The 22308-nt window shown below is 39.8% G+C and overlaps 1 protein-coding gene across 1 annotated transcript in view; it reads right to left on the bottom strand.

Annotated features, from left to right (window-relative positions):
• wtip (WT1 interacting protein) overlaps positions 1–21745 on the bottom strand; it is a 75648-nt gene extending 53903 nt beyond the window's left edge. The window contains exons 1-2 of the mRNA XM_002935787.5: positions 21223–21745; positions 19485–20964 (exon numbers count right to left, since the gene is read on the bottom strand). Coding sequence (XP_002935833.2) covers positions 19485–20943 — 1459 coding nt within the window. The 5' untranslated portion in view covers positions 20944–20964; positions 21223–21745. The remainder of the gene's footprint in view (positions 1–19484; positions 20965–21222) is intronic.
• Between the last annotated feature and the right edge of the window lie 563 nt (positions 21746–22308).

Here is a 22308-nt window from a genome sequence, read left to right as displayed (position 1 = left end):
AAAGTACACCATAAAAATCACGACAGTATCCCTTTAAAGCTGTTGAGTTTCTATAGAAGTCAATGGAAATTGTCTCATACAACTTTATTTATTTTTCCAGTTTATTAAAACATTTGACATTTTCAGCCTCATTGAAAATGAACAAACCATTGTGATTCTTAGATAAGCTAGAGTTTGAGAATAAAAAAAACGCAGGTGCCTAAAAAAAACAAAAAATATGTATGTTTTTGTTGGTTTTTACGCGATCATGTTTATGTTATGTTCTTTGGAGAGCAGCAGCACTCTAGCCTCAGTACAACTCAACTTTGCCAAGAGAAAGAGTGGATTATAGTTTTCTGAGCAAACTGGTAAGTAGACCAAATATATTAAGTTATAGTGTAAAATCAGTATGAGAAAGTGAATAATCTGTTGAAACCAAACAAACAAAAAATAATTTTGAGTGGCACATTATTATTATAATCACTAACTCCCAAGAGTTTTAATCTGTAGTACAAATAACATCTATCAGAGTGGATTTATCCAAAATGGTTGATGAAATATTAGTGAGTTAACTGAGAATATGCTCCCAAGTCTGATTGCCACCTGAAATGAAAGATAACTGTACACTGTAAAAGGCCACAGATTTACTTTTTCTCTTGATATAATATGTTACTACAGGACTGTGCTTATATTTGGCATTAATATCTGAGCTATATAAAGCCCTTCTTCTACAGTACATGTAACTAATGTGGCCATCTGTTTTCCCTTGGATCATTACTGGTAAAATGCTGACTTATCTCATCTCATCAAAGTTTTAATGTGGGAAAGTTGAGACAAGAACTTTAAATATACCAGCCATGCCAAAAGTGATTATTACTCTGCTAATATACATGAAACACATAGTTTTGTATCACTTAATCTACTTAAAAATAATATTGTTGCCATATTTTGCACAGTAGGCTAGACTTTGTGATAAGGCCTAATTAATTTACTTATTCGAGTCCCATGCCTGCAAATTCTTAAGACGGCCATACACGCACCGATATTATCGTACAAAACCTTGTTTCCTACGATATTCAGTGTGTGTATGGAGGCTTGAAAAGGCGACCGACACATACAGGGCCGCCATCAGAAATTGCGGGGCCCCTCACAACAAAATTTTCTGGGCCCCACCCTCCCACGCCCCCAATGACCCCTCCCATCAATACAAGGGACACACAGGCATTGGTAGCAAGGGCCCCCTAAAACATTGGTAGCCAGGGCCCCCCTAAAACATTTGTGGCCAAGGGTTACGTTTTGCATTGGTGCCAGGGCAGGGACCCACTAAAACATTGCTAGCCAGCCCAGGGCCCCCTAAAACATTGGTGGTCCTCCCCCAGTGTCCCCATACAATGGCCTGCCCCCAAGCATCCCCCACCTTGCCCCAGCCCCCCCCCAAGCATCCCCCACCTTGCCCCAGGCCCCCCCCAAGCATCCCCCACCTTGCCCCAGGCCCCCCCCAAGCATCCCCCACCTTGTCCCAGGCCCCCCCCACCCCCCTGCATCAACTCTGTCAGTTGTCCCGGGCCCAGGCGTTTAAAGGGGGCCCGGCCGAGCTGTGTTACTGTTATCGCTGGTGTCCGCTGTTATGTCCCGAACTCCCCGCTGCATGTGCGCTTTTATAGGTTTACGCCCGTGCGTGTGATGTCAGTACGCACAGGGTGCAACCTTATAAAAGCGCACATGCAGCGGGGAGTTCGGGACATAACAGCGGACACCAGCGATAACGGTAACAGAGTCCGGCCGGGCCCCCTTTAAACGCCCAGGCCCGGGACAACTGTACCCCCTGTGCCCCCCTGATGGCGGCCCTGGACACATATAACATACACTTTAATGGGGGCTTCCAGTTGGTACATGCAGAATCTGCAAGCCAAGGGCAAGAAACCTGAACTGGCAAAAATACTACAAATGCAGTAAACTAATTATTACTGAGATTTAATAAGAATTTGTTGTGTAAATTTGATTCTATATTGCCCTTACATGGAGAAGGGATATGCTGGAACACATTAATTACCATTTTATATTGGTCACATTGAATGTTTGGTTGTTCTCAATATTTAAACACTAGGAGCACTTCCTGTTACCATCCTGACGACGATCCCTGGTGGATCGAAACATGTAGCTATGAGTGTGCAACAACACATTTACTCTAGCTGTGAGTGCTCTCAACTTTGCATTATTATTATTATTATTATTATTATTATTAACATTTATTTATAAAGCGCCAACATATTCCGTAGAGCTGTACAATTAGTGGGTTTTATACATTGGACATACAGAGTAACATATAAAGCAATCAATAACCGATACAAGAGGTGAAGAGGGCCCTGCCCAAAAGAGCTTACAATCTACAAGGAGAAAGGGTTGAGACACAAGGTGTGGGAATGGGCATGACCAAAGTTGTGAGAGGTGTGGCACAGTGTATTGCTAAACTAGATTAGGGTAAGCTTCTCTAAATAAATGTGTTTTTAGAGATCTCTTGAAGGCAGAGAGATTAGGAGAAAGTGTGATAGTTTGTGGGAGCGAATTCCAGAGAAGAGGGGCAGCCCTTGCAAAGTCTTGAATGCGAGCGTGTGAGGAGGGAATGAGAGAGGAGTTGAGGAGCAGGTCAGTAGAGGAGCATAACAAGCGGCTTGGATGGTACCTAGAGATGAGTTCAGAGATGTAGGGTGGGGCAGAGTTATGAACTGCTTTAAATGTGAGAGTCATTAGTTTGAATTTTATCCTGGATGGTAGGGGAAGCCTGTGCAGGGATTGGCAGAGTGGCACGGCAGAGAAGGAGCGGTTGGAGAGGTGTATGAGCCTGGCAGCAGTATTCATTATGGACTGGAGAGGGGACAGTCTTTGGAGGGGAAGGCCAATTAGTGTCAAAAGTGTCAAAAGCAGCAGAGAGATCGAGAAGTATTAGTAGCGAGTAGTGTTTTGCATATAAATATTCTATGGGGAGCACCCAGCATTTGATGTTGGAATGGTGGGTGCCGTCTACGAAGGATGTACTGTATATGACTGTAGTAGAAAGGTTTATTACTTGACATTTCGGTCTCACACAGAAACCTTCATCTGGAGTGAAAAAGAAAAACACTCAACTTTTCACTCCAGATGAAGGTTTCTGTGTGAGACCAAAATGTTGAGTATTAAACCTTTCTATTTTTACATTTTGCTCACAATTTTTTAAATCCTAGTAGTGCTGTCTTTGTTCAAGTGCATTTTTTTGGTATATATATATATATATATATATACACACTTGGCTCACTTTGCATGTCTTTCTCCTGCCTAGTACAGAAAGTCATTTTAGCAGTTTGTAGTTTAAAATTCATATAAAGAAATAGCCTTGGCTGGTAATTTTATCCTGCTAGTAATAACCAAGGCTAAATAAGTGCTACTTTATCTAGAGCAGACACCATAGCAAGGTAAGATCTTTGTAGAACTTTCCATCAGCATTATAGCAAAGGTTCAGGTAATACATAGTGCCGCTTTGGGTTGATTTTTTTAAGTAATTGAACAAGGCTGCCAAATAGCAGCTTGTGACACATTTTGTTTTTTAATTGCTGGAGTGCTAGGGTTAAACATATATGACTTAAAGGGGCAGGAGCACACTTGTCCAACAGAGTTTAAAGGAACAGTAACACCAAAAAATGAAAGTGTATAAAAGTAATTACAATATAATGTACTGTTGCCCTGCATTGCTACAACTGGTGTGTTTGCCTCAGAAAGACTACTATAGTTTATAAAAGTAAGCTGCTGTGTAGCCATGGGGGCAGCCATTCAAAGGAGAAAAGGCACAGGTTACTTAGCAGATAACAGATAAACCCCCATTATATGGGGCTTATCTACTAGTTATCTGCTATGTAACCTGTGCCTTTTCTCCTTTTTTCCAGCTTGAATGGCTGCCCCCATGGCAACATAGCAGCTTATTCATATAGTAACTTTTCTGTAGCAAAAACACCAGTTTTTTGCAGAGCAACAGCACATTATATTTTAATTACTTTAAAACACTTTAATTTTTTGATGTTACTGTTCCTTTAGGGCTCTGGCACACGGGGAGATTAGTCGCCCGCGGCAAAACTCCCTGTTCGCGGGCGACTAATCTCCCCGAGTTGCCTACCCCTGCCATCCCACCGGCGAACAGGCAGACGCGGCGGGGCGATTTCAGGAAATCACCAAAAAAGACTCGCGAGAGCCCTAAAGCCTTCTGAGGCTACTTGATGTTTGGTACTTGCATGGTAGATAATAAGCCAGTATACAACCTCCTCCCCTGTCTCTTTCTTGTGACTGTTTTGTTAGCAGGAGTTTATTATGTGTGTTTACCAGAAGGGGGTTATCTGTGCACCGGTAACCTAATTACTGAACACGGAGCTGCTTTAATTTCTCTGTTTGCCTTGTTTAGACAAAGAAATTGCAAAAACCATACAGTTTTTTTGTTTAATAAATTAGACAAAAAGTAAAAGTATGTTCAGCACAAGCCCTATTCATTGTACTAATGTTGGACAAGAGGATATGCTGCCCCTTAACAAAACAGAATCGAAACACATGCATATACATTATTTCAAGCAAGACATGTAATTCTTAACATTTATATATTCCTCTGTATTTTTATACATATCCCCTGTTGTAGTACAAATGCCTGTGACTCTGTAATTGTTTTACTGTACTACTTGGAGAGTTGGAGTCCAGTACAGCTGCAGCGTATTCTGTAAAGCCCCCGTCAGAAAACACTTCTTAGAAAGCTATAATCCAGTAACATCAACTTTCATTTTTTATATAGTTTGTATGAAAATAAGTTGTTGCAAATTATGATTTTACATTATAAACACCTATATACACATATATATTATTACAGATATCTTCAAACTGGGACCAAACAGTGTAAATAAATGTGCTCTGCAAGTAAATGTTGCAGGAGAGATCATTTCTCTATTCCATCTGAATTACTATAGCATTCAGTTTGCACTAACATCTTTTCCTGGGGCACTTGGCTGAATGAGTACAGAATCTGACTTGCTCATTATAGCACAGACAATGGGCAGCAGGTCAGCAAAGTTGTTACATGTGAGATAGACAAATGTTACAATAAAATGACAACTGTGCTGGAAGAGGCATCTCTCCTCATCATACGTGCCTTGGGCAAGAATATAATGAATTATAATGCAACTACTGTTGTGCTTCTGCATCCAAGTAACTATCAGCGAGACAACTACAGTATAACTTGATTTTTCATTTTCCATTAATGTTTTTCTAATAGAGAGAGGGGAGAGTACAGTTATCCTATTTCTATTACAAAGGTTACCCTGAAGTAACTTCTAATTTAAAGGGGAAGTAACTCCTGTTATACATATGTGCAGAGCACAATCCACACTCCTCAAATGCTCCGTCAAACTCCAAAAATGTGCTCCTACTGCTCTGAAATGCACAGCGGTGTAGAGGCTACCTTGTTTGACCCCATCACATCCAAGGCTATAAGCACTGACCCGGGGCATGTGAATGTAAAACAATGACCAGGAAGGCTTTCACAGGAAGCTCCGCCAGTTATGTGATGCAGCCAAACATGGGCACTAACCACATTGTGTAAGTCTATGTATCAGATGAAAGTATGGGGAAGAGGGGGTGTATTTTGGGAGTCTAAAGGAGTGATTGGGGTAGCCTGTGCAGGATGTCTTTACAGCATGCTGGCACTCTCACTATAAACTCAAAAAATTCCACAAAAGAAAATTGTAGCAGACCTCTCCATTATCCCCTCCCCAATTAAACCTTCCCTCTGTTGAACTTCTAGGGAGGTACGGAGAGGTTCATGCAACACAAAAGAATACACAGTGTGGACCAGGCCTATCTCTTCAAAGACACAATATAGACCCAAAATAGAGCTATATACCTTAAAGGAACAGTAACACCAAAAAATGTATATATTTTAAAGAAATTAAACTATAATGTACTGGTGCCCTGCACTGGTAAAAGTTGTGTGTTTGCTTCAGAAACATTACTAGAGTTTATATAAACCCTGCTGTGTAGCCATCGGGGCAGCCATTTAAAATAAGAAAAGGCACAGGTTATATAGCAGCTAACAGATAAACCCTGTAGAATACAATGTTGTCTTATCTGTTATCTGCTGTGTAACCTGTGCCTTTTCTCCTTTTTTCCAGCTTGAATGGCTGCCCCCATGGCTACATAGCAGCTTTGTTTATATAAACTAAAGTAGTGTTCCTGAAGCAAACCCAGTTTTACCATTGCAGGGCAACGTACATTATATTTCAATTACTTTAGAACACTTTCATTTTTTGGTATTACTGTTCCTTTAACAGCAGGTATTCTGCTCCTCCCTGGCTGACATAGGTAGTGTTGTGTATGAGTCCCTTGCTGCAGTTTCCAGAGTTTAAAGACAGGTTACAAAATCTTTGTTTGTTTTTTAATAATATGGATTTGGTTACAGTCACACTTCACATTAAATAAGACAGTCTACAAAAATTTTTAGAATTTTTCTTTAAATTTCCTCCCAAAAACACACGTTAACAAATCATCTCAAAATAAGTATGACTTTTAGCATGTCGTCTGTATCATTCTGAAAACCATTCAATTCTGCACTGTAAGAGGTTAATTTTTTTTCTGAAGCCGCCAGTATATAATGTTCTATTAGTAATCATGCCTAGCTGTGCACATTGGAATGCCATTGTTCCTTGTCAGGAACAAAAACACAAGAGAATTAAAAAAGCAAACAGTTACTTTCTGTTCTTCCACAGTCTTTCCAGAGTGATGTTTGGGCCTAATGCTGAGCGCTGTCTTAAGTTCACAACTTCCTCTATTGCAGCTTTTTATTTAAGAGGCAGAGCTCTTTAAAAGAAGACAGCTTAAGATCTGCTTGTTTCCTGAACATCACAGGGGACTGATATGACTAAAAACAAACCATAAAAATCTGCTACAGTCACTCTATTACAATGAAACATCAGCCATTTATAGGGAGGAATGCATACAATCAGAACTCAATGCAATGTTATAAAATGAAAAGGAGAAAGACAGAGAAAATATCATTAATAAAGAGCATTAGGGTAAGAGCAGCAAGTGTAACTACAAATTTAGAGTAAGTTATAAAACAATCATAAAAAGCCAAAGAGACATATTTATCAAGATTTGAGATTACAGCTTATTAAACAAGAACTTTCCTATATTCTATTCATTCCTATGGGATTTTTAGAAGCATATTTATCAATGGGTAAAAGTTAGAACACACCATTCTAAAAATTCCATAGGAAAGAATAGAACATGTGTGAGTTTTTAGGTAAACTTGCAATTTGATATATCTGCCCCTAAGATTTCCCTTCCCACAAACAGGCTGAAAGCAAACAAATACAACTGCATAAATAGGGATCTGTCCTGCTGAGACTTGGATGCACTTGAGTGATTTAATGTGACAAGTCATGACCAGCCACAAGGAGCTTGCCTGTAGACATCACCCTCCCGATCCGCTAATATTAATCAGTCTCACAGTAACAACTATTGATCTGGAATGATCAATATAAAAGTCACCCAACTGAAGTTAGCCACAGAGCATCATGAATTATTCCATTTATTCCAACAGTTTTATCAATGTTTATTAGCTCTTTTTCAGCCCCCAACCCATCAATGACAAAACTGTGGCAAGGAATTCTGCAACAGGTCAACCGTCAAGCACCCTAGTACGGTTACCATCTCACCCCTTTAAAAAAAAATATTTATTGATGCATGACTGCGCACAAATCCTTTATCCACGCATCCAATAAACAGCATGTGTATTCAAAAATTATCCTATTTTAAAGGGGTGAAATGGTAACCATACTGGGTTCAGACAGGTAGGCTGATTTTTCTGCAGCTGGATCTAATGATGCACTGTTCTTCTGCTTTCAAACACTAACACTATCCCCACCCTTCCTTATGCCTCTGACATCAGTTTCCTGTAGGAAACAAAAAAAAACCCCATAATATGAATGAAATGTATTATCTTTAAACATACTAACAAAGAGCCATAGATCCCTTTTGCATAAACCAACTAACAGTGTTAATTGTTTCAACTGAGACACTGCATTGCACATTGCGCTCTTCTTGTTTGAGGATTTTTTAGATCAGTGCTGTCCCAACTCGTGCCCCCCCCCCCCTTTTGTGGCCCCCATATGGTTCTGATTCCTTAAACAAGGTAGCAGGAGCAAGATGATTAACATTTGGAAAAGTGACTCCTGCTACATTGTTTCCGAAGGCAAAACCATAGATGCAGGCATGTAATAGAGCTACTTCTGTCAACAGTACAATTTCAAATAACATTCAGAACTAGAGAACAGAAATTAATAAAATAATACTGCTGTTAATAGCAACTTTTTGCTCATTTGCTACTTTAAGCAGGGCCCTCTTCACCTCTTGTATCATTTATTGGTTGCTTTGCATGCAATTCTGTATGTTCAGTATATAAACCCATTTATTGTACACCATTGGAGAATATGTCAGTGCTTTATAAATACTACAAGTACAGGACCTGTCATCCAGAATGCTTGTGACCTAGGGTATTCCAGATAAGCAGATAAGCCAGATAAGGTATTCCAGATAAGTCACAGTCACATGTAAAAAGACTTGGGGAGCAAAACAAGCATCATAAAAGTTAATTGAGGTGCCAAATAAGGGCTAAGATTGGCTATTAGGTAGCCTCTATGCACACTATCAGCTTACAGGAGGCTTTATTTGGTAGTAAATGTTGTTTTTATTCAACCAAAACTTGTCACCAAGTCAGCAATTCAAAAATAACTAACTGGTTTGGGGACACTGAGAGCAACATCCAAGGGGTTGGTGAGCAAGGGCGTTATACAGCCCGAAATATGTTGTGTGCAGTGGTTTGAAATAAAAGTATTTTTAGCAGATATTCTGCATGAAGGTGCTCTCCTCTGTGTTTATAAATGTATTGGAACACTGAGCAGTGTGTCTCTAAGGATTGATGCATCGAGTCTGAGTCTAAACCGTTAATTAAACCAATAGGCCTCCAATAACAATTCATTATATCTTAGTTGTCAAGGCACTAATAATAATTACAAATAACTTTTAAACTATTTTATAACCTTTTTATACTGGAAAGTTGTTTTAAATTTACTTTTCATTTCATCATATAAAAAATGTTTTCATTTGGAGAGCACCTCCTCTTTTGAAAACATGGTTCAAGAGAAGAGTACAACTAAATACTAAATAGTTCATTCATTTATAAACAGACTATACCAGTAAGCTATATTATGTAAAGCTAAATGAAAAGCTATGCTTGTTTTTGGTGATGCCATGCCTTTAAATCTTGTAATGTCTTGATACAAGCTTAACATACAGTAGTTCTATGCTTGACTGTATTTTATTCTAAGTAAAATCAATCTAATTTCAGTCTTGTGACTCCAGATGTGAGACATAATGACTTCTTTCTGATGTATAAATAAGGCACTGTGGCTTATGAATTATAGACGTACTGAGCATACAAAGGAACTGTGACGCTACCCATGGAGCCAGGGCATGTGGCTTCATGTGCTGTCCATGGTGACTTCTGAGCAAACCACTACTTTATTTACACTCAAGCACAGTAATGCTAATTACAGCCTAAGCATAGATACAGTCTAGCTCACTGCCTGTCTTTTAAGAGAGGGACTTCCTATATGTGACCTCTTGGCAAGCTACTTGTGTCCCTTTCATTTCCATTTCAAGCCTATATTAAACCCACAGGAATTTGCCTTTACTTCACAATTTGACATCAAGGGTATGAAGTCCATGATAAAAAGACTGCAACACAAACACAAAAAAATGAAATTTGGTCATAAACCAATTGATAAATCAAGTGTAGAATGTCAAATGCAAAATTTAGCACTTTTTAGTGGAAAGGAGAACACACACACACATATTATATATATATATATATATATATATATATATATAGTGCTGCAGAATTTGTTGGTGATAAAATATGTGATAATAATAATATACAGAATCACAATTTTGCTAGTTGTGCCAGAAACAGAATAATAATCAGCTATGATATTAGCACTACATGCACCTGCATCAATCTATTTAACTATAAGTATAATTCCTCATGCTGGAGATACTGTAAGCCCACAGAAAAAAAACTGTGTAAAAGTAAGTATTAATTGTATTTGATACAGCTTGCTCTTGTAAGGAGCATGCTACATTTCAAGCAGGCTCATAGGCATTACAGTAGCATCTCCAGGCAAGCAAACAAGATCTCACCTCGTTTCGTAGGATATTCGGTGCGTATATGGCAATTCGGCAAGGTGACCGATTTCGCAGATAGCTGCAGATATCGGACGACTCGCTGATCGGGCGGGTTAAAAGATTTTGATCGGGTGCCATTGAAGGCGCCTGAGCAAAATCTACCTTCAGGGCTGAATTGGCAGAAGGAGGTAGAAATCCTATTGGAGGGTGGGAACAATCTTTCGTGCGACCAATGGTCGCACGAAAGATTGAAAATCGCCATGTGTGTGGCCATCTTTACTTAGAGGACCCCCCCTACACAACCTGGTCCCACAATCCACACAAACATCATCTACTCCCTCTGACCAGCTGGCCATATCAACCACTACCAGCCACCATCTGCCAAAACTGTGCATATCTGTACCTGACCAGTAACCCATGGCAACCAATTAAACATTTGCTTTTTTTGTCCTACCTGGCTGAAAAAAAGCTAATCACTGATTGATTAGTTACTGCCAACTTTGCATTGATACATTATATCTTCCCATTCCAGAAGGCCCATTTTTAGGGTTTTCTGTTGTTGTTCAATTTCCCACATTTGATTGCCATACGAGGCAGGAATGGAAAAATACTCACTTGGTGAACATTTAGTATGTACAAAATTCTCCCCGATTCTTCCATGGATACACAGTACTTTTGCCTCAGGGTACAACGGAGGAAAGTACTTAGTGAGAATCTAAACTAGTCTTAGTGACATTTGCCTTGGAGATACAGTTCTTTCTGACAAGTTTCAAAAAAAATGTTTCAAAGGTACATACACAAGAGCCACAAATAATCTGTATAAGTATATTCATCAACAGTGTTTAATGGATATTATCAGAAAGAATCATTGCGTAACAATGCCATAGCATAAAACTAAATGTACACCCTACCACTAAGAATGATAATATAATAATGATAATAATAAGTCACCTGCCCGTGGCCGCATGCCCATTTATGACAATGTAAAAAACTTATACAGTATGAAACATGCTTAGCATATGGTAATATGTTAAAATGCTACAACTCATTAATGAATGTAATGGGGCTGTGCTAAAGCGCAAAACATTTTCCCTGCATACAATTGCAAGAAGTAGTGGGTGTACCACCAACCCCCTCAGGGAAACAGTTTGCCTATTAAATAGAGTGCCACACAAGCATCCATAGAAGCATATGAACTGCATACATAAAAATTATGTCTCTGATTAAATATGACAAAGTGACAAAAAGTCACCATTGGCTTCTGTGATGCATTTCATAAATATATGTTATGATTCTGGAGGCACAAAACCGTGCATATCCACATTTCATGTCTGGAACATCCAGAGAATTGTACTTCTACTGCAATACACGATCATCATGTATCATCCCCCTTTCATCCCTACAAATAAAGTCCTTCTATACATTACATGTAGTCACAAAGTAAAACACCAAATTTTGCATCAGTAAAAGAAATTTGCAAGGGTATCTTTTTGCTCCATTATCTTTTATTTTACAAAATAATATACCCCATGTTGTAAATAGTAGAATAAAAAAAGTCACCAAGTTTCTTGATCATAAAAAAACACAAAGCCTCAAACTAGGGGCTTTTACACAGGTCATGTAACTTCTAGTTTACTTCCAATGTAAATTAAGTTATAAGATATGTTCTTAACTATTCATAGTTCCAGTGTCTTATAGATCACTGAGAAGTTATACATGTCATCAAACTCTAAGGGGTGAGTTATTCCCTTTTCTAGCAAGAGTTGCAATGCTTGACAAATGAAAAAGGATTGTGTTAGTAACAGGAGTAAAAACCATTAGCATGTAGCCTCAGGCTTTCATTCAGGACAGTAGATTCTAAGGTGATATTAGGAATGTCCTGCCAAAACATCGCAAGGCATACCCTTTAAAGAAACTGCTTTTCTAGACAAAAAATGTAGTAATTCTGTGTTAGCTTCTCGGTGCATGTATGGGACATTTGCATCTGATAGTGAGAGGGGCAGCAGCTCCAACTCACTTTTATTCACCACCAGGGACACTGCTGCCACAAGGCCACAGCATCCCGCAAGGAAGTTAAGAGGGGAGGCAAAAAGCCATTCCTGGTAACTGTAAAAGCCAAATTTCCATTTTTTTTTTTAAAACAGTAATACAGCTCTTCTAACGACGGGACCCCCCTAGACTCCCTCCAGCGCAGTAATGGTTAGTGCAGGGGGCCAAGCATTGGGAAAGCCTCCTCAGGCGGCATTAGGGCTAGAAACGCTGCTGTTCAAAAACTTATAGGGAATCCAAAAATAAGACTGGGAATTCCTCATATGCTAAAAAAAGGGGGTGCCAGGACCCCACTTCTTCCTTTACCCCTCACCCTAACCCTTTCTAACAACTCCCACCCATCCCTAGGAAATAGTGCGCTGTAATGATAATATGAGAATGTATACTATTGTTAATATCTATGCTTTATATTGTCAATACAATGTTTCCATCTTTGCTTTTTCCCCACTTCATCTGTCTTCCTTTAAGCAAAAGTTCAATAAAGAAAGATTTAAATAAATACCTGCCACTCCTGTTGCTCAAAGGTTAATAGTAAGGTTGCAGCATCCCCTTAATCACTTAGGATTCCTTTTCCTCTTCTAACCCACTTAGCCCCCTCCCTTAGGAACCGACTTTGGCTCATGGCTACTCAGCATGCACAGTTCTTTTCAAATACACCCTCCAGTCTAGCATCCAATGAAGAGATGGCAATGCTGGTTTCCACAGAAACTCTGCCGGAGAAAATATTTTCTCCTAACCTCATGTCCTGAGCTCAGTTTAACTGTTACAGGGCACAATCCAAGCAGACTTTTTTTTATTATCGCAAGTTCTGCTTGTGTAAGCCTGAATTCTTGATTGCATGAACTTTACAGTGCACATGTAAATGTCAATGCAGATGTGTCAAAAAGAAAATGGCCACCTGTTTACATAGGGTTGAAAAAAGACCAGAGTCTATCAAGTTCAACCCAGCAAATATATACTGACCTATCTATACACTCACATACATAAACTATATATACCAACACAAATACTAACTGTAGATTTTAGTATCACAATAGTCTTGGATACTCTGCTTGTTCAAGAATTCATCCAGGCCCCTCTAAAGGCATTAACAGAATCTGCCATCACAACATCACTATGAAGTTCCATTCCTCTAATGCAGGAATCCCCAACCTTTCTTACTTGTGAGCCACAATCAAATGTAAAAAGACTTAGAGAGCAACACAAACATCATAAAAATAAGGGTTAAGATCGGCTTTTAGGTAGCCTCTATGCACACTTACAGGAGGCTTTATTTGGTAGTAAATCTTGTTTTCAACCAAAACTTGCCACCAAGTCAGGAATTCAAAAATAACTACCTGCTTTGGGGGCAACGTGTTGCTCCCGAGCCACTGGTTGGGGATCACTGCTCTAATCTAAAGGGGTGACCTCTGGTGCGCTGATCTTTTTTTCCCATAAAAACAAACATCCCTATCTGCCTATAATCCCCTCTAATGTAATGTAATGTGAAAGCTACAGTTTGTTTTAGGAAAATGGGATGCTGCTGGCAAATGGAGGGGATATATGCAATACAAATGGGTGGTGGAGATGTGCCCAGCTTATATACCTGGTAGGAAAAAGTAAGGTTTATATGTCCTTTAATACATTATTACAATAGAGAAACTTTCTTAGTGTTCTATAGTATAGGAGTAGAATATTTTAATATTTTTCACATAGTAACTGAGCCACTGGCATTGTTTTCATGTCTGTACTATAAATTCTTTTTGCTGAGAAGTACAACATGAGCGCTATTTAGTTGGGAACCTGGCCACCCTGTCATCTTAATACAAATTCTAGGAATTCTTTTGTTACTGTGTTAATGCCACAGGTGTTTCAGCAAAGAAAATATCAACAATTATAAGGCCAAAGGTGAATTCAGTCCGTCATTCCTGTATGTGGGAACTAAATGCCTCTAACATAAATGCATTGTGGCTTGCGACTAAATATTTTCTCCTCTGCTGGGGGCCTCCATGCAACAAACACCCTACCCAGTTTATATATCAACAGATGCCATTTTGTCCTTGGCCTTCTCTAACTGTAAGGTTATCTTTACTCTATATTTAACAGACAGATTATGCAAAAAAATATTCAGGCTGGGGCAGACAGGTGATTTTCTCATGGTGTTTAAACACTGCAAAATAGCCAGTTAAAATACTTGGCACCACTGGTGCAGGTAACATCTGAGACAGCCCCTGGTGTTGCAGAGATTCATTACCCAGTAATATGCCTCCTACTGAGACAAAGCTGGGCAGCAAATCTTTATTGCTAGGAAAATACCAACACATGGAGCTAAGATGGGACATTTGCTATGGTGTCCAAGGGGAAGTTCAGGTAGTCTTTGAACCTTTGTGACCTATAAGTTGGGAACTTAGGGGATGCAAGATATGTAACCCACTATGGGTTTCAGTTTTTTGTGGGAACTATATATTTTTCTGCCTCTTTATTATTTTTTTCATGGAACATTAACTCTAAACACACATATTACATCTATACAGAAATACAGATTCTTTGCCAAAGCCCACAAGGATAGTGTAGGAACTTAGAATTATATATTATTGATAAGAGCCTAATAATACCATAGCATGTGTAAAATTAGTGTTTCCCAGCAAAACTTTGTGTGATCAGGTTTATTAAAGGTAATTCTTTTACTTTTTCCTAGTATTTACTAAACACAATAGGGAAACTGTGTGAAAACCTACGCTGTTTCATCCCTCTTGTTAAAAACACCTCACCTTAGTTACAGATTTAGTATATGAGGCACAAAATCCAACACATATCTTGTTTGTTCAAAGACTAAAGGTCCCCATAGACGGGCCGATAGTAGTTGCCGATATCTGTCCCTTGGACCGATTCGGCAGCTAATCGGCCCGTGTATGGTCACTCCCGACGGGCCTGCCCGACCGATATCTGGTCTGAAAATGGGCAGATCTCGTCGGGCAGGTTAGAAAATCGGCTCGTTGATGCGGTCCCCGGACCAACTTTTCCTATACCCGCCATTATAATTCGATCATTTGGCCCCAGGGCCAAATATAGGAACATAGGAAACTACATACTCACTACTATAAAATAGAGTGTAAGGATGTTAGAATGTACCAAGGACTCCTAAAACCATGTATAGGTATGGCATGTCATGGAACACCAAGGTATATTATATAGAGAATAATGCACCCCCTGTAAATTATAAAGATATTATAAGTCACAGAGGTGTTCCATGACCATATAATATATAAGGCTTTATACAGGTCTTGGAACTCCAAGGTGACTTAATATCCACGTACACAGAAATGACATCACTAAGCACCAATTACAACGATGACATCACTAAAGCATATAATTTATAATATATATATATGGCTCTTGTGCTTTATACGGACATATTTTACCAATGCTTCTCTTTACGGCAACACAAACATCCCTGATATGGAAGCTCAAATTCATAGAATGAATAACTTGCACAATAATTTCACCAATGCCACAAATTTGAGTCGATACACTTTAAACCCATATTAACCAATTTATTGTGCAGCTGGACCCAAACCTCTGGCTTCTATTTGCATAAAGACAGCAAGACTGCAAGAAAGCATCACCCAACAGACATAAGATTCTGTTGGGGGGGGTTGGGAATTTTCTTAGCTTTTTAATATAATAACTTTTGGAAACATCATCTCAGTATTAAAGATACCCTTGCTTTACTTCAAAAGTAAAACTAAAAACTAGTTATTTTTACAAACCATAAATGTTTAATACAGTACCTGTATCTGATATTACAAGGATGGTTTTTGAAGTTAAAAAAAAACTATTTTTGGGGGGTTACAGCCCCAAAACCTCCAGGATACAGTCACTATCAAGAACGTGGATGTCAGATTTCTGCAAGCTTATCTCCATGGAAGCATGCAACATCCCAACTTTAAAGTGCTCTTTATGCTCATGTCACGCAAATATCACCCAATAACGTCCCATGTCTCTTAGCAGTAATGTGAGTGGCATCTGCCTGCCACTGCATACACAGGGTGGATTTTGTCCATAATGTGTTCTTGAGTAATATTGCACAGTGATGACAGGTGCTATTTCTGACACTGCTAAGAGACACAAGGCAACATTAGACAGCATTCTTGTGAGTCAAACATTATCCTTACAGGTTAAGAATTCAAAACTGTATGTTGCCTCCAATGACAGATCCAAATGGTGAGCCCCAAGTTCCTGTTCTCTGACATGTATTAGTAAATACATGATTACATTTCACTTGTCTGGGCACAGAAACAACATGCTAGAATCCAACTTTTTTTTTCTTACTAGAAGGCTAGGAAAAGGTTAATACACTGGCCACTGCAAGGAGGAATGCACTAGCCGAGGTTTTAAGACGTAAAAGAAAATCCACAGTCATTGTGTTTGCTTCAAACCCGACTGAACGTGTCCTTTGTGCTGTGTGCGTGTTGGATTTCCCCCATTGTTGATGGCATCTCATCTTATGACCTCAAACCGTTCAATGAGTGAAAGGAATGAGAAGCTTTGGGAAAAAAAAATCTACCAGGTCCGAGCACCAGAAAGAAAACAACCTCCTGAAATCTCAGGATTAGATTTGGCTTTAGCTAAAGTATTCCATCTATGTGGCACTTCATTAAGTACTCTGTCCGACAAGCATTCTCAGAAAAAGATCTTGCTATTGAACAAGCCACACAAATGAAACCGCATCCAAAGTAAATAAAAAGCTGTTTGTATTTGTGGCTGTTATTTTTTTTCTCAATTTGATCCTTGTGCTAGTAAAAAAAATATTTAGGTTGCAACAAATTTTTCAAGTTGCTTAGTCAGAAGGTTGGTCTTTGAAGACATGCACTTACACAGAAACTATTCTACAGAAAAGCTTTCTGTTGAGAATGTTGTCCCATCTAGTTCAAATAATTTTTTTTCTTCATTTAAAAATATATATTGCAATCACACAGACATATATGGAACGTCCTGTTCAGATAAGTATAAGAGTTATGTAAACTTTCAACACTATCTCAACACCACTTCCTACTTCAGCCCACTTTTTAACTTTATAGCAATTAGCATGCAAACTCCTCCCCTTCTGATCCCTTGATAAAACATGTCTTCTACAAGGAAACAACTGCTGGCCCTGTAACAAGGTCTATAGTATAAAGATAATCATATACATTTCTACCAGCATATCCATGAAGCATAAATACAGGTATGGTATCCTTTATCCGGAAAACCCATTATCCAGAAAGCTTCGAATTACGAAAAGCCTGTCTCCCATAGACCCCATTTTAATCAAATAATTCAGAATTTAAAAACTGATTTCCTTTTTCTCTATAGTAATAAAACAGTAACTTGTACTTGATCCTAACTAAGATATAAATAATCCTTAATGGATGCAAAACAATCCTATTGGGTTTAATTAATGTTTGATTGACTTTTTAGTAGACTTAACGTATGGAGATCCAAATTATGGAAAGACCCTTTATCCGGAATACCCTTGGTCCAAAGCATTCTGGATAATGGGTCCTATACCTGTACAAAATCACATTCGGAAAACATTAAATAAAAAACAATCATGCCAGTGTTTTACCTTGCCATATTACTTTCTAGGCCGGTACAGGCCGGTCACAAGATGTTAATGTTGGAATTTAATTTAAAAATTTAGTCCTATTACACCCATCCAAACCAGGGCTACTTTGAGCTAAAACTACATAACAAATAAAAGGAAAGATCCAATTTTCAAATACAATGCATACTGAAACATAATCTTGTCATGTTCACTCATTGGCACATTTAGTCAAGATATACCTGACATTGGTGCTACTGAGCTACTAGAGTTAGCCAATGCACAAAAGTCAATTCTGCCTCCTGTAATGTACAGTTGTCAGTAAGGTGCTTTGCTTTACTGCTTAAGATTGCAGAGTACAACTTGTGCTTCTTGTGACAAAATTTAATGACGTTGATTACAAGCTCACTCACCCTCAGTTGCGTTCCACCACCAATTAAACATATCTATAAAGCATCAATATATTCCACAGTGCTGTGCAATAGATGGGTTTATCCACTGCACATGAACATAACATACAATATTGGGCAACATAAAAGATAAAGAGGGCCCTCTTCAATAGAGCTTACAATACACTTTCCCCATTTTTACTATTTTTCTACAACTTGGTATTATATTATAATATTTGGAACCATTGATTTCTTTTGTTTTGTTTTATCCATGACTTATATTTAAAATGTGACCATTAGGTAAGGTACCATGAATTCTCATCTCAACATGTTACAAGGATCGCAGAGCCCTTGATGCGATAAATTATAAACAATATTAAGCACGCAACCTTCATCATTTACCTGACATGTATATTAAACACAACCTGAACCACACTGAAATAATTCCTTTCAGTGAGTTTTACTATCATAAAACTTTACCCTGAGCACTTCTGCAAGTCAAAGGGTTAACAAATGAATGAAAGCATTGTCCTAATCAAGGCTACAATATGCAATGTGGCTTCATTACTTATCGACTTATATTTAACCTTTTTGTTGCTAAAGGGCCTGCTGTACTTTACTTGGCATTTCAAGCCTCATGGCAGTGAACACTGTGTATGCAAGGTCTACCCAACAGAGTTCTAACATCAGCAAACACTGAGCTAAACGTTTACGCTTGTAATTTAGTAAAACATGCAGGGGCCTTATCAAGTCGGTAGCATATACTCTTATCGCTATGGTCAAGCACATTCCAGGGAAAGTCGTCACTTGTTAATGGAACATTCTACAGGAAATGAACCAACAGTGAAAGAAAATTATTAGATGGTTTGCCTCCTACTGCTGGGAAAGATTAATTACACTAATTTTGTTTAGCATACAGTAGGATTCCTAACATTCAGGCCACATTCCAGGTCACTGGTCAACGCTCCGCAACTTGAGGTACTAATCAGAAAGAAACATTTGGGGGAAAAATAATAATAAATTACAATTTCTTTCTGAAGAGCGGCAAAAAAATTATGTTTACAGTCACAAATTTAATTTACCACATTAACATGTATGATAATATATGCCAAAATACCACTACGCCTAAAACTAATGTAAATAGTACAAGTAAAGTACAAAGATCAACGTAAGCACTAATTTTCTGAGGATATAGATATTCATTCAATTCAAAGTCAAACAAGGGAAATCAATACTTAAAAATTTTTTTTACTCACCAAAATATTCTTTTTTCATGTGCAATTCGAGCTCTTTCTCTAGTTCCAAGGTCAGAGCTTCCAGCCTTCTCTCAGCCTGGCTAGGTCCACTCTCCCTGGATGGGGTAACTTGATAAGGTAGTTTGAACCGATGCACTGTAGCAGATCCTTTGGCAGAGCTGAAGTTGTAAGATGCAACAGCTCCAGAATTGGGATCATGACTAGAGGTGATGGTTTGATGTTGCTGTTGCTCCTGTCTTGGAGGTGACTGAGTTAGAACTTTGTAGTGACATGCCTCACCAACATCCTGTACAAGGGTCTCCTCTTGTAGACTTGTTCCTAGCATTGAGGACCTGGGGGAGGGTACTGTAAGATCAGCATATGCCCCCATAGATCCCCTGGAGCTTCTGGAGCTGCGAGAGCTATGGCTTGAAATACTGGACCTAGGGCTAACCACAGAAGGGTTGCAGCTGCCCAAGGTGGCAGATCTACCTTCCTGTAGGCACAAACTAGACCTGGGGCTTACCAGACTCCCATGACCTCCTACACCATCTAAATCAGGGTTGCCAGATGGCATATACCGTGAGTCCGAGTAGCTAGACCTCGGACTAGTGGTGCATGAATACTGACTTGCCGTGCTGGACCTAGGACTGATGTGCCTTTGATCGTAGCCCATACTGATACCGCTAGTGCGGTTGCTGCTGGGCTTACTTCCACAGTCATAACTAGTCAAACTTGCTCTGGGACTTGAGTGTTTGCTAGTATCACTAGTGGTGCTAGCATAGCTAGACCTTGGACTTAACACCCCACCCTCATATTGCCCCAAACTAGATCTGGGACTTGTGTATTTCTCCTGCTGCCCTGGCACAACCAAGCTGCACCTGGGACTGGAGAATTTGTCTAGTGAAAGGGCATTGGAACTGATGCTGGATCTGGGACTGGAATACTTGCTGTGCTCCTGAGAGGAGGAGGCTGTGGATGCCATACTAGACCTTGGGCTGGTTGCACTGAGCTTCAAGTCTTGTCCTGACATGCATGAGTTACTCATCTTGCCCCCTGAGTATAATGCAGTAATGCCACCCTGTTTGGCACTGATGGGAACACCCTCAAATGAGTTTCCACAGCTGTGTCTATACAGCTCTGCAGAGTATCTCTTGTTCTTCTCGGAGATGCCACTGTAGCATGGCAAGGCCACATCAGACTTGTAAATGCCCTCATCCATGTATCCATCTCCTCTGGTGCCGTTCATAGATCTCAACTGGGAAGAACCCGGTGGGTAAACTTTGTCTGAGGAGGAGTGAGGCAGATACTGTGTCAGGCTGCCATTTAGCCTTCTTCCTCTGTGATCTGCCACCAGAATGTGATCATTGGAGAGCAGCATGTCGCCAACCTGCCCATACAGCCTGTGCCCATCATACAGAGACAGATCCTCCAGGAACTTGCTAGCCTGCAGTGCAATGTCCTCATCGTACTTCTCCATGTCCTGCCTCCTCTTCCTCCACTGGAACAAACAATTACAAAAAGGTAAACACAAATAGGATGCAAACACACATAAACACACTATTGAGGAAAACAATCTAATCCTTCAAAGACTTAATTCAGCTTACACACTAGTACAGGCAACCTGCCCCAATCAAGCTATTGCTGAACTACAATTTCCAGCATTTATTATGATAGTAATAGTTTACCAGCAGCTGGAACAGGATTAGAATTTAGTGCAAGTTATTGTGGAAGGAAAACGTTTGGAAGCTTTACATACCTAGCACACGGCTTCTTCTTCTTCTTGTGCTTCCAGCAGAAGGGGAAGTCAGGGAAATGAGCCCGGGAAATAAAAAAAAAAATCCCTTATGTCAGTTGAGCCTTAACTAAGTTGATGTGCTTGAGTCAATGGCATGCTGCGCGGAGGAATTTCCCGGTCTCTCGTCCCCCTCTCTGTCTCTTTTCTTTCTTGTTTTATGAAACAAAATGCATGAGGGTTCCTGAAACAGGACTGAGGAGACATAAAGAGGACCCGCCAAGCAGAGGGGGTAGGTGGGTCTGACGAGAGAACAGGCGGAGAGACAGACCAGATGGGAACGGGGAGGGAAGAAGAAAGCAAGGAGGGAGGGACTCTTTTCTGTGCTTTTTTTTTTTTGCGTTTTTTTTTTTCTCGCTGCACGGGCAAGGAATGTGCGGAAGGAGACAAGCGTGCTAGGGCAGTGAGGAATGTGGTTAATGCTGCAGCCAAACAATGATTGTAACCAAGTCAGACTGAGTCCTGTACAGGGGCAGCTAGGCACTGAGAAAGGGACAGTCCGCAGGGGCAGCCAGGCAGTGAGAGTGCTCAGAGCAATAATACAGGCAGGAACTGAGGGGGAAGAGAGGCAGGTCCTTAAGAGAGTGCAGAGTAGGAAAATACAGCAAACAGGCAATAAGGTTGTACAAGGAGCAGACAAGGTAGACGAGTAGGCAGAAACAGTGGGGAACAGTCAGTCTCTTAGATTGAGCTCTTATGACGCCAGAAAATTATAGTACAGAGCTTAGAAGCTGGTCAGGCATTGTTTGGTGTGCAGACTGAGCTCTGAGCATGAGGTGCATACACGTTGAGATTCGCTCCCTTGGCGAGATCGCCAAGCAAGCAGATATTCACCCAATCGGGGAGCGTGTAGGCCCTGGGGCCAAATGACTGAATTATATTGGCAGCAATGGGGCAGTCAGTTTGGGGACCGCATCAACGAGCCGATGCGGTCCCCGATCTGACTGAATTTTCTAACCTGGTCGATTGATATCTGCCCAATTTTAGGCCAGATATCGGTCGGGCAGGCCCCTCGTTTCTGCCTTTACACAGGCCGATAAACTGCCGAAT

Source organism: Xenopus tropicalis, chromosome 4 (genome assembly GCF_000004195.4).
Source record: "Xenopus tropicalis strain Nigerian chromosome 4, UCB_Xtro_10.0, whole genome shotgun sequence".
Taxonomy (NCBI): domain Eukaryota; kingdom Metazoa; phylum Chordata; class Amphibia; order Anura; family Pipidae; genus Xenopus; species Xenopus tropicalis.
This window is presented reverse-complemented; position numbering and strand designations above follow the sequence as displayed.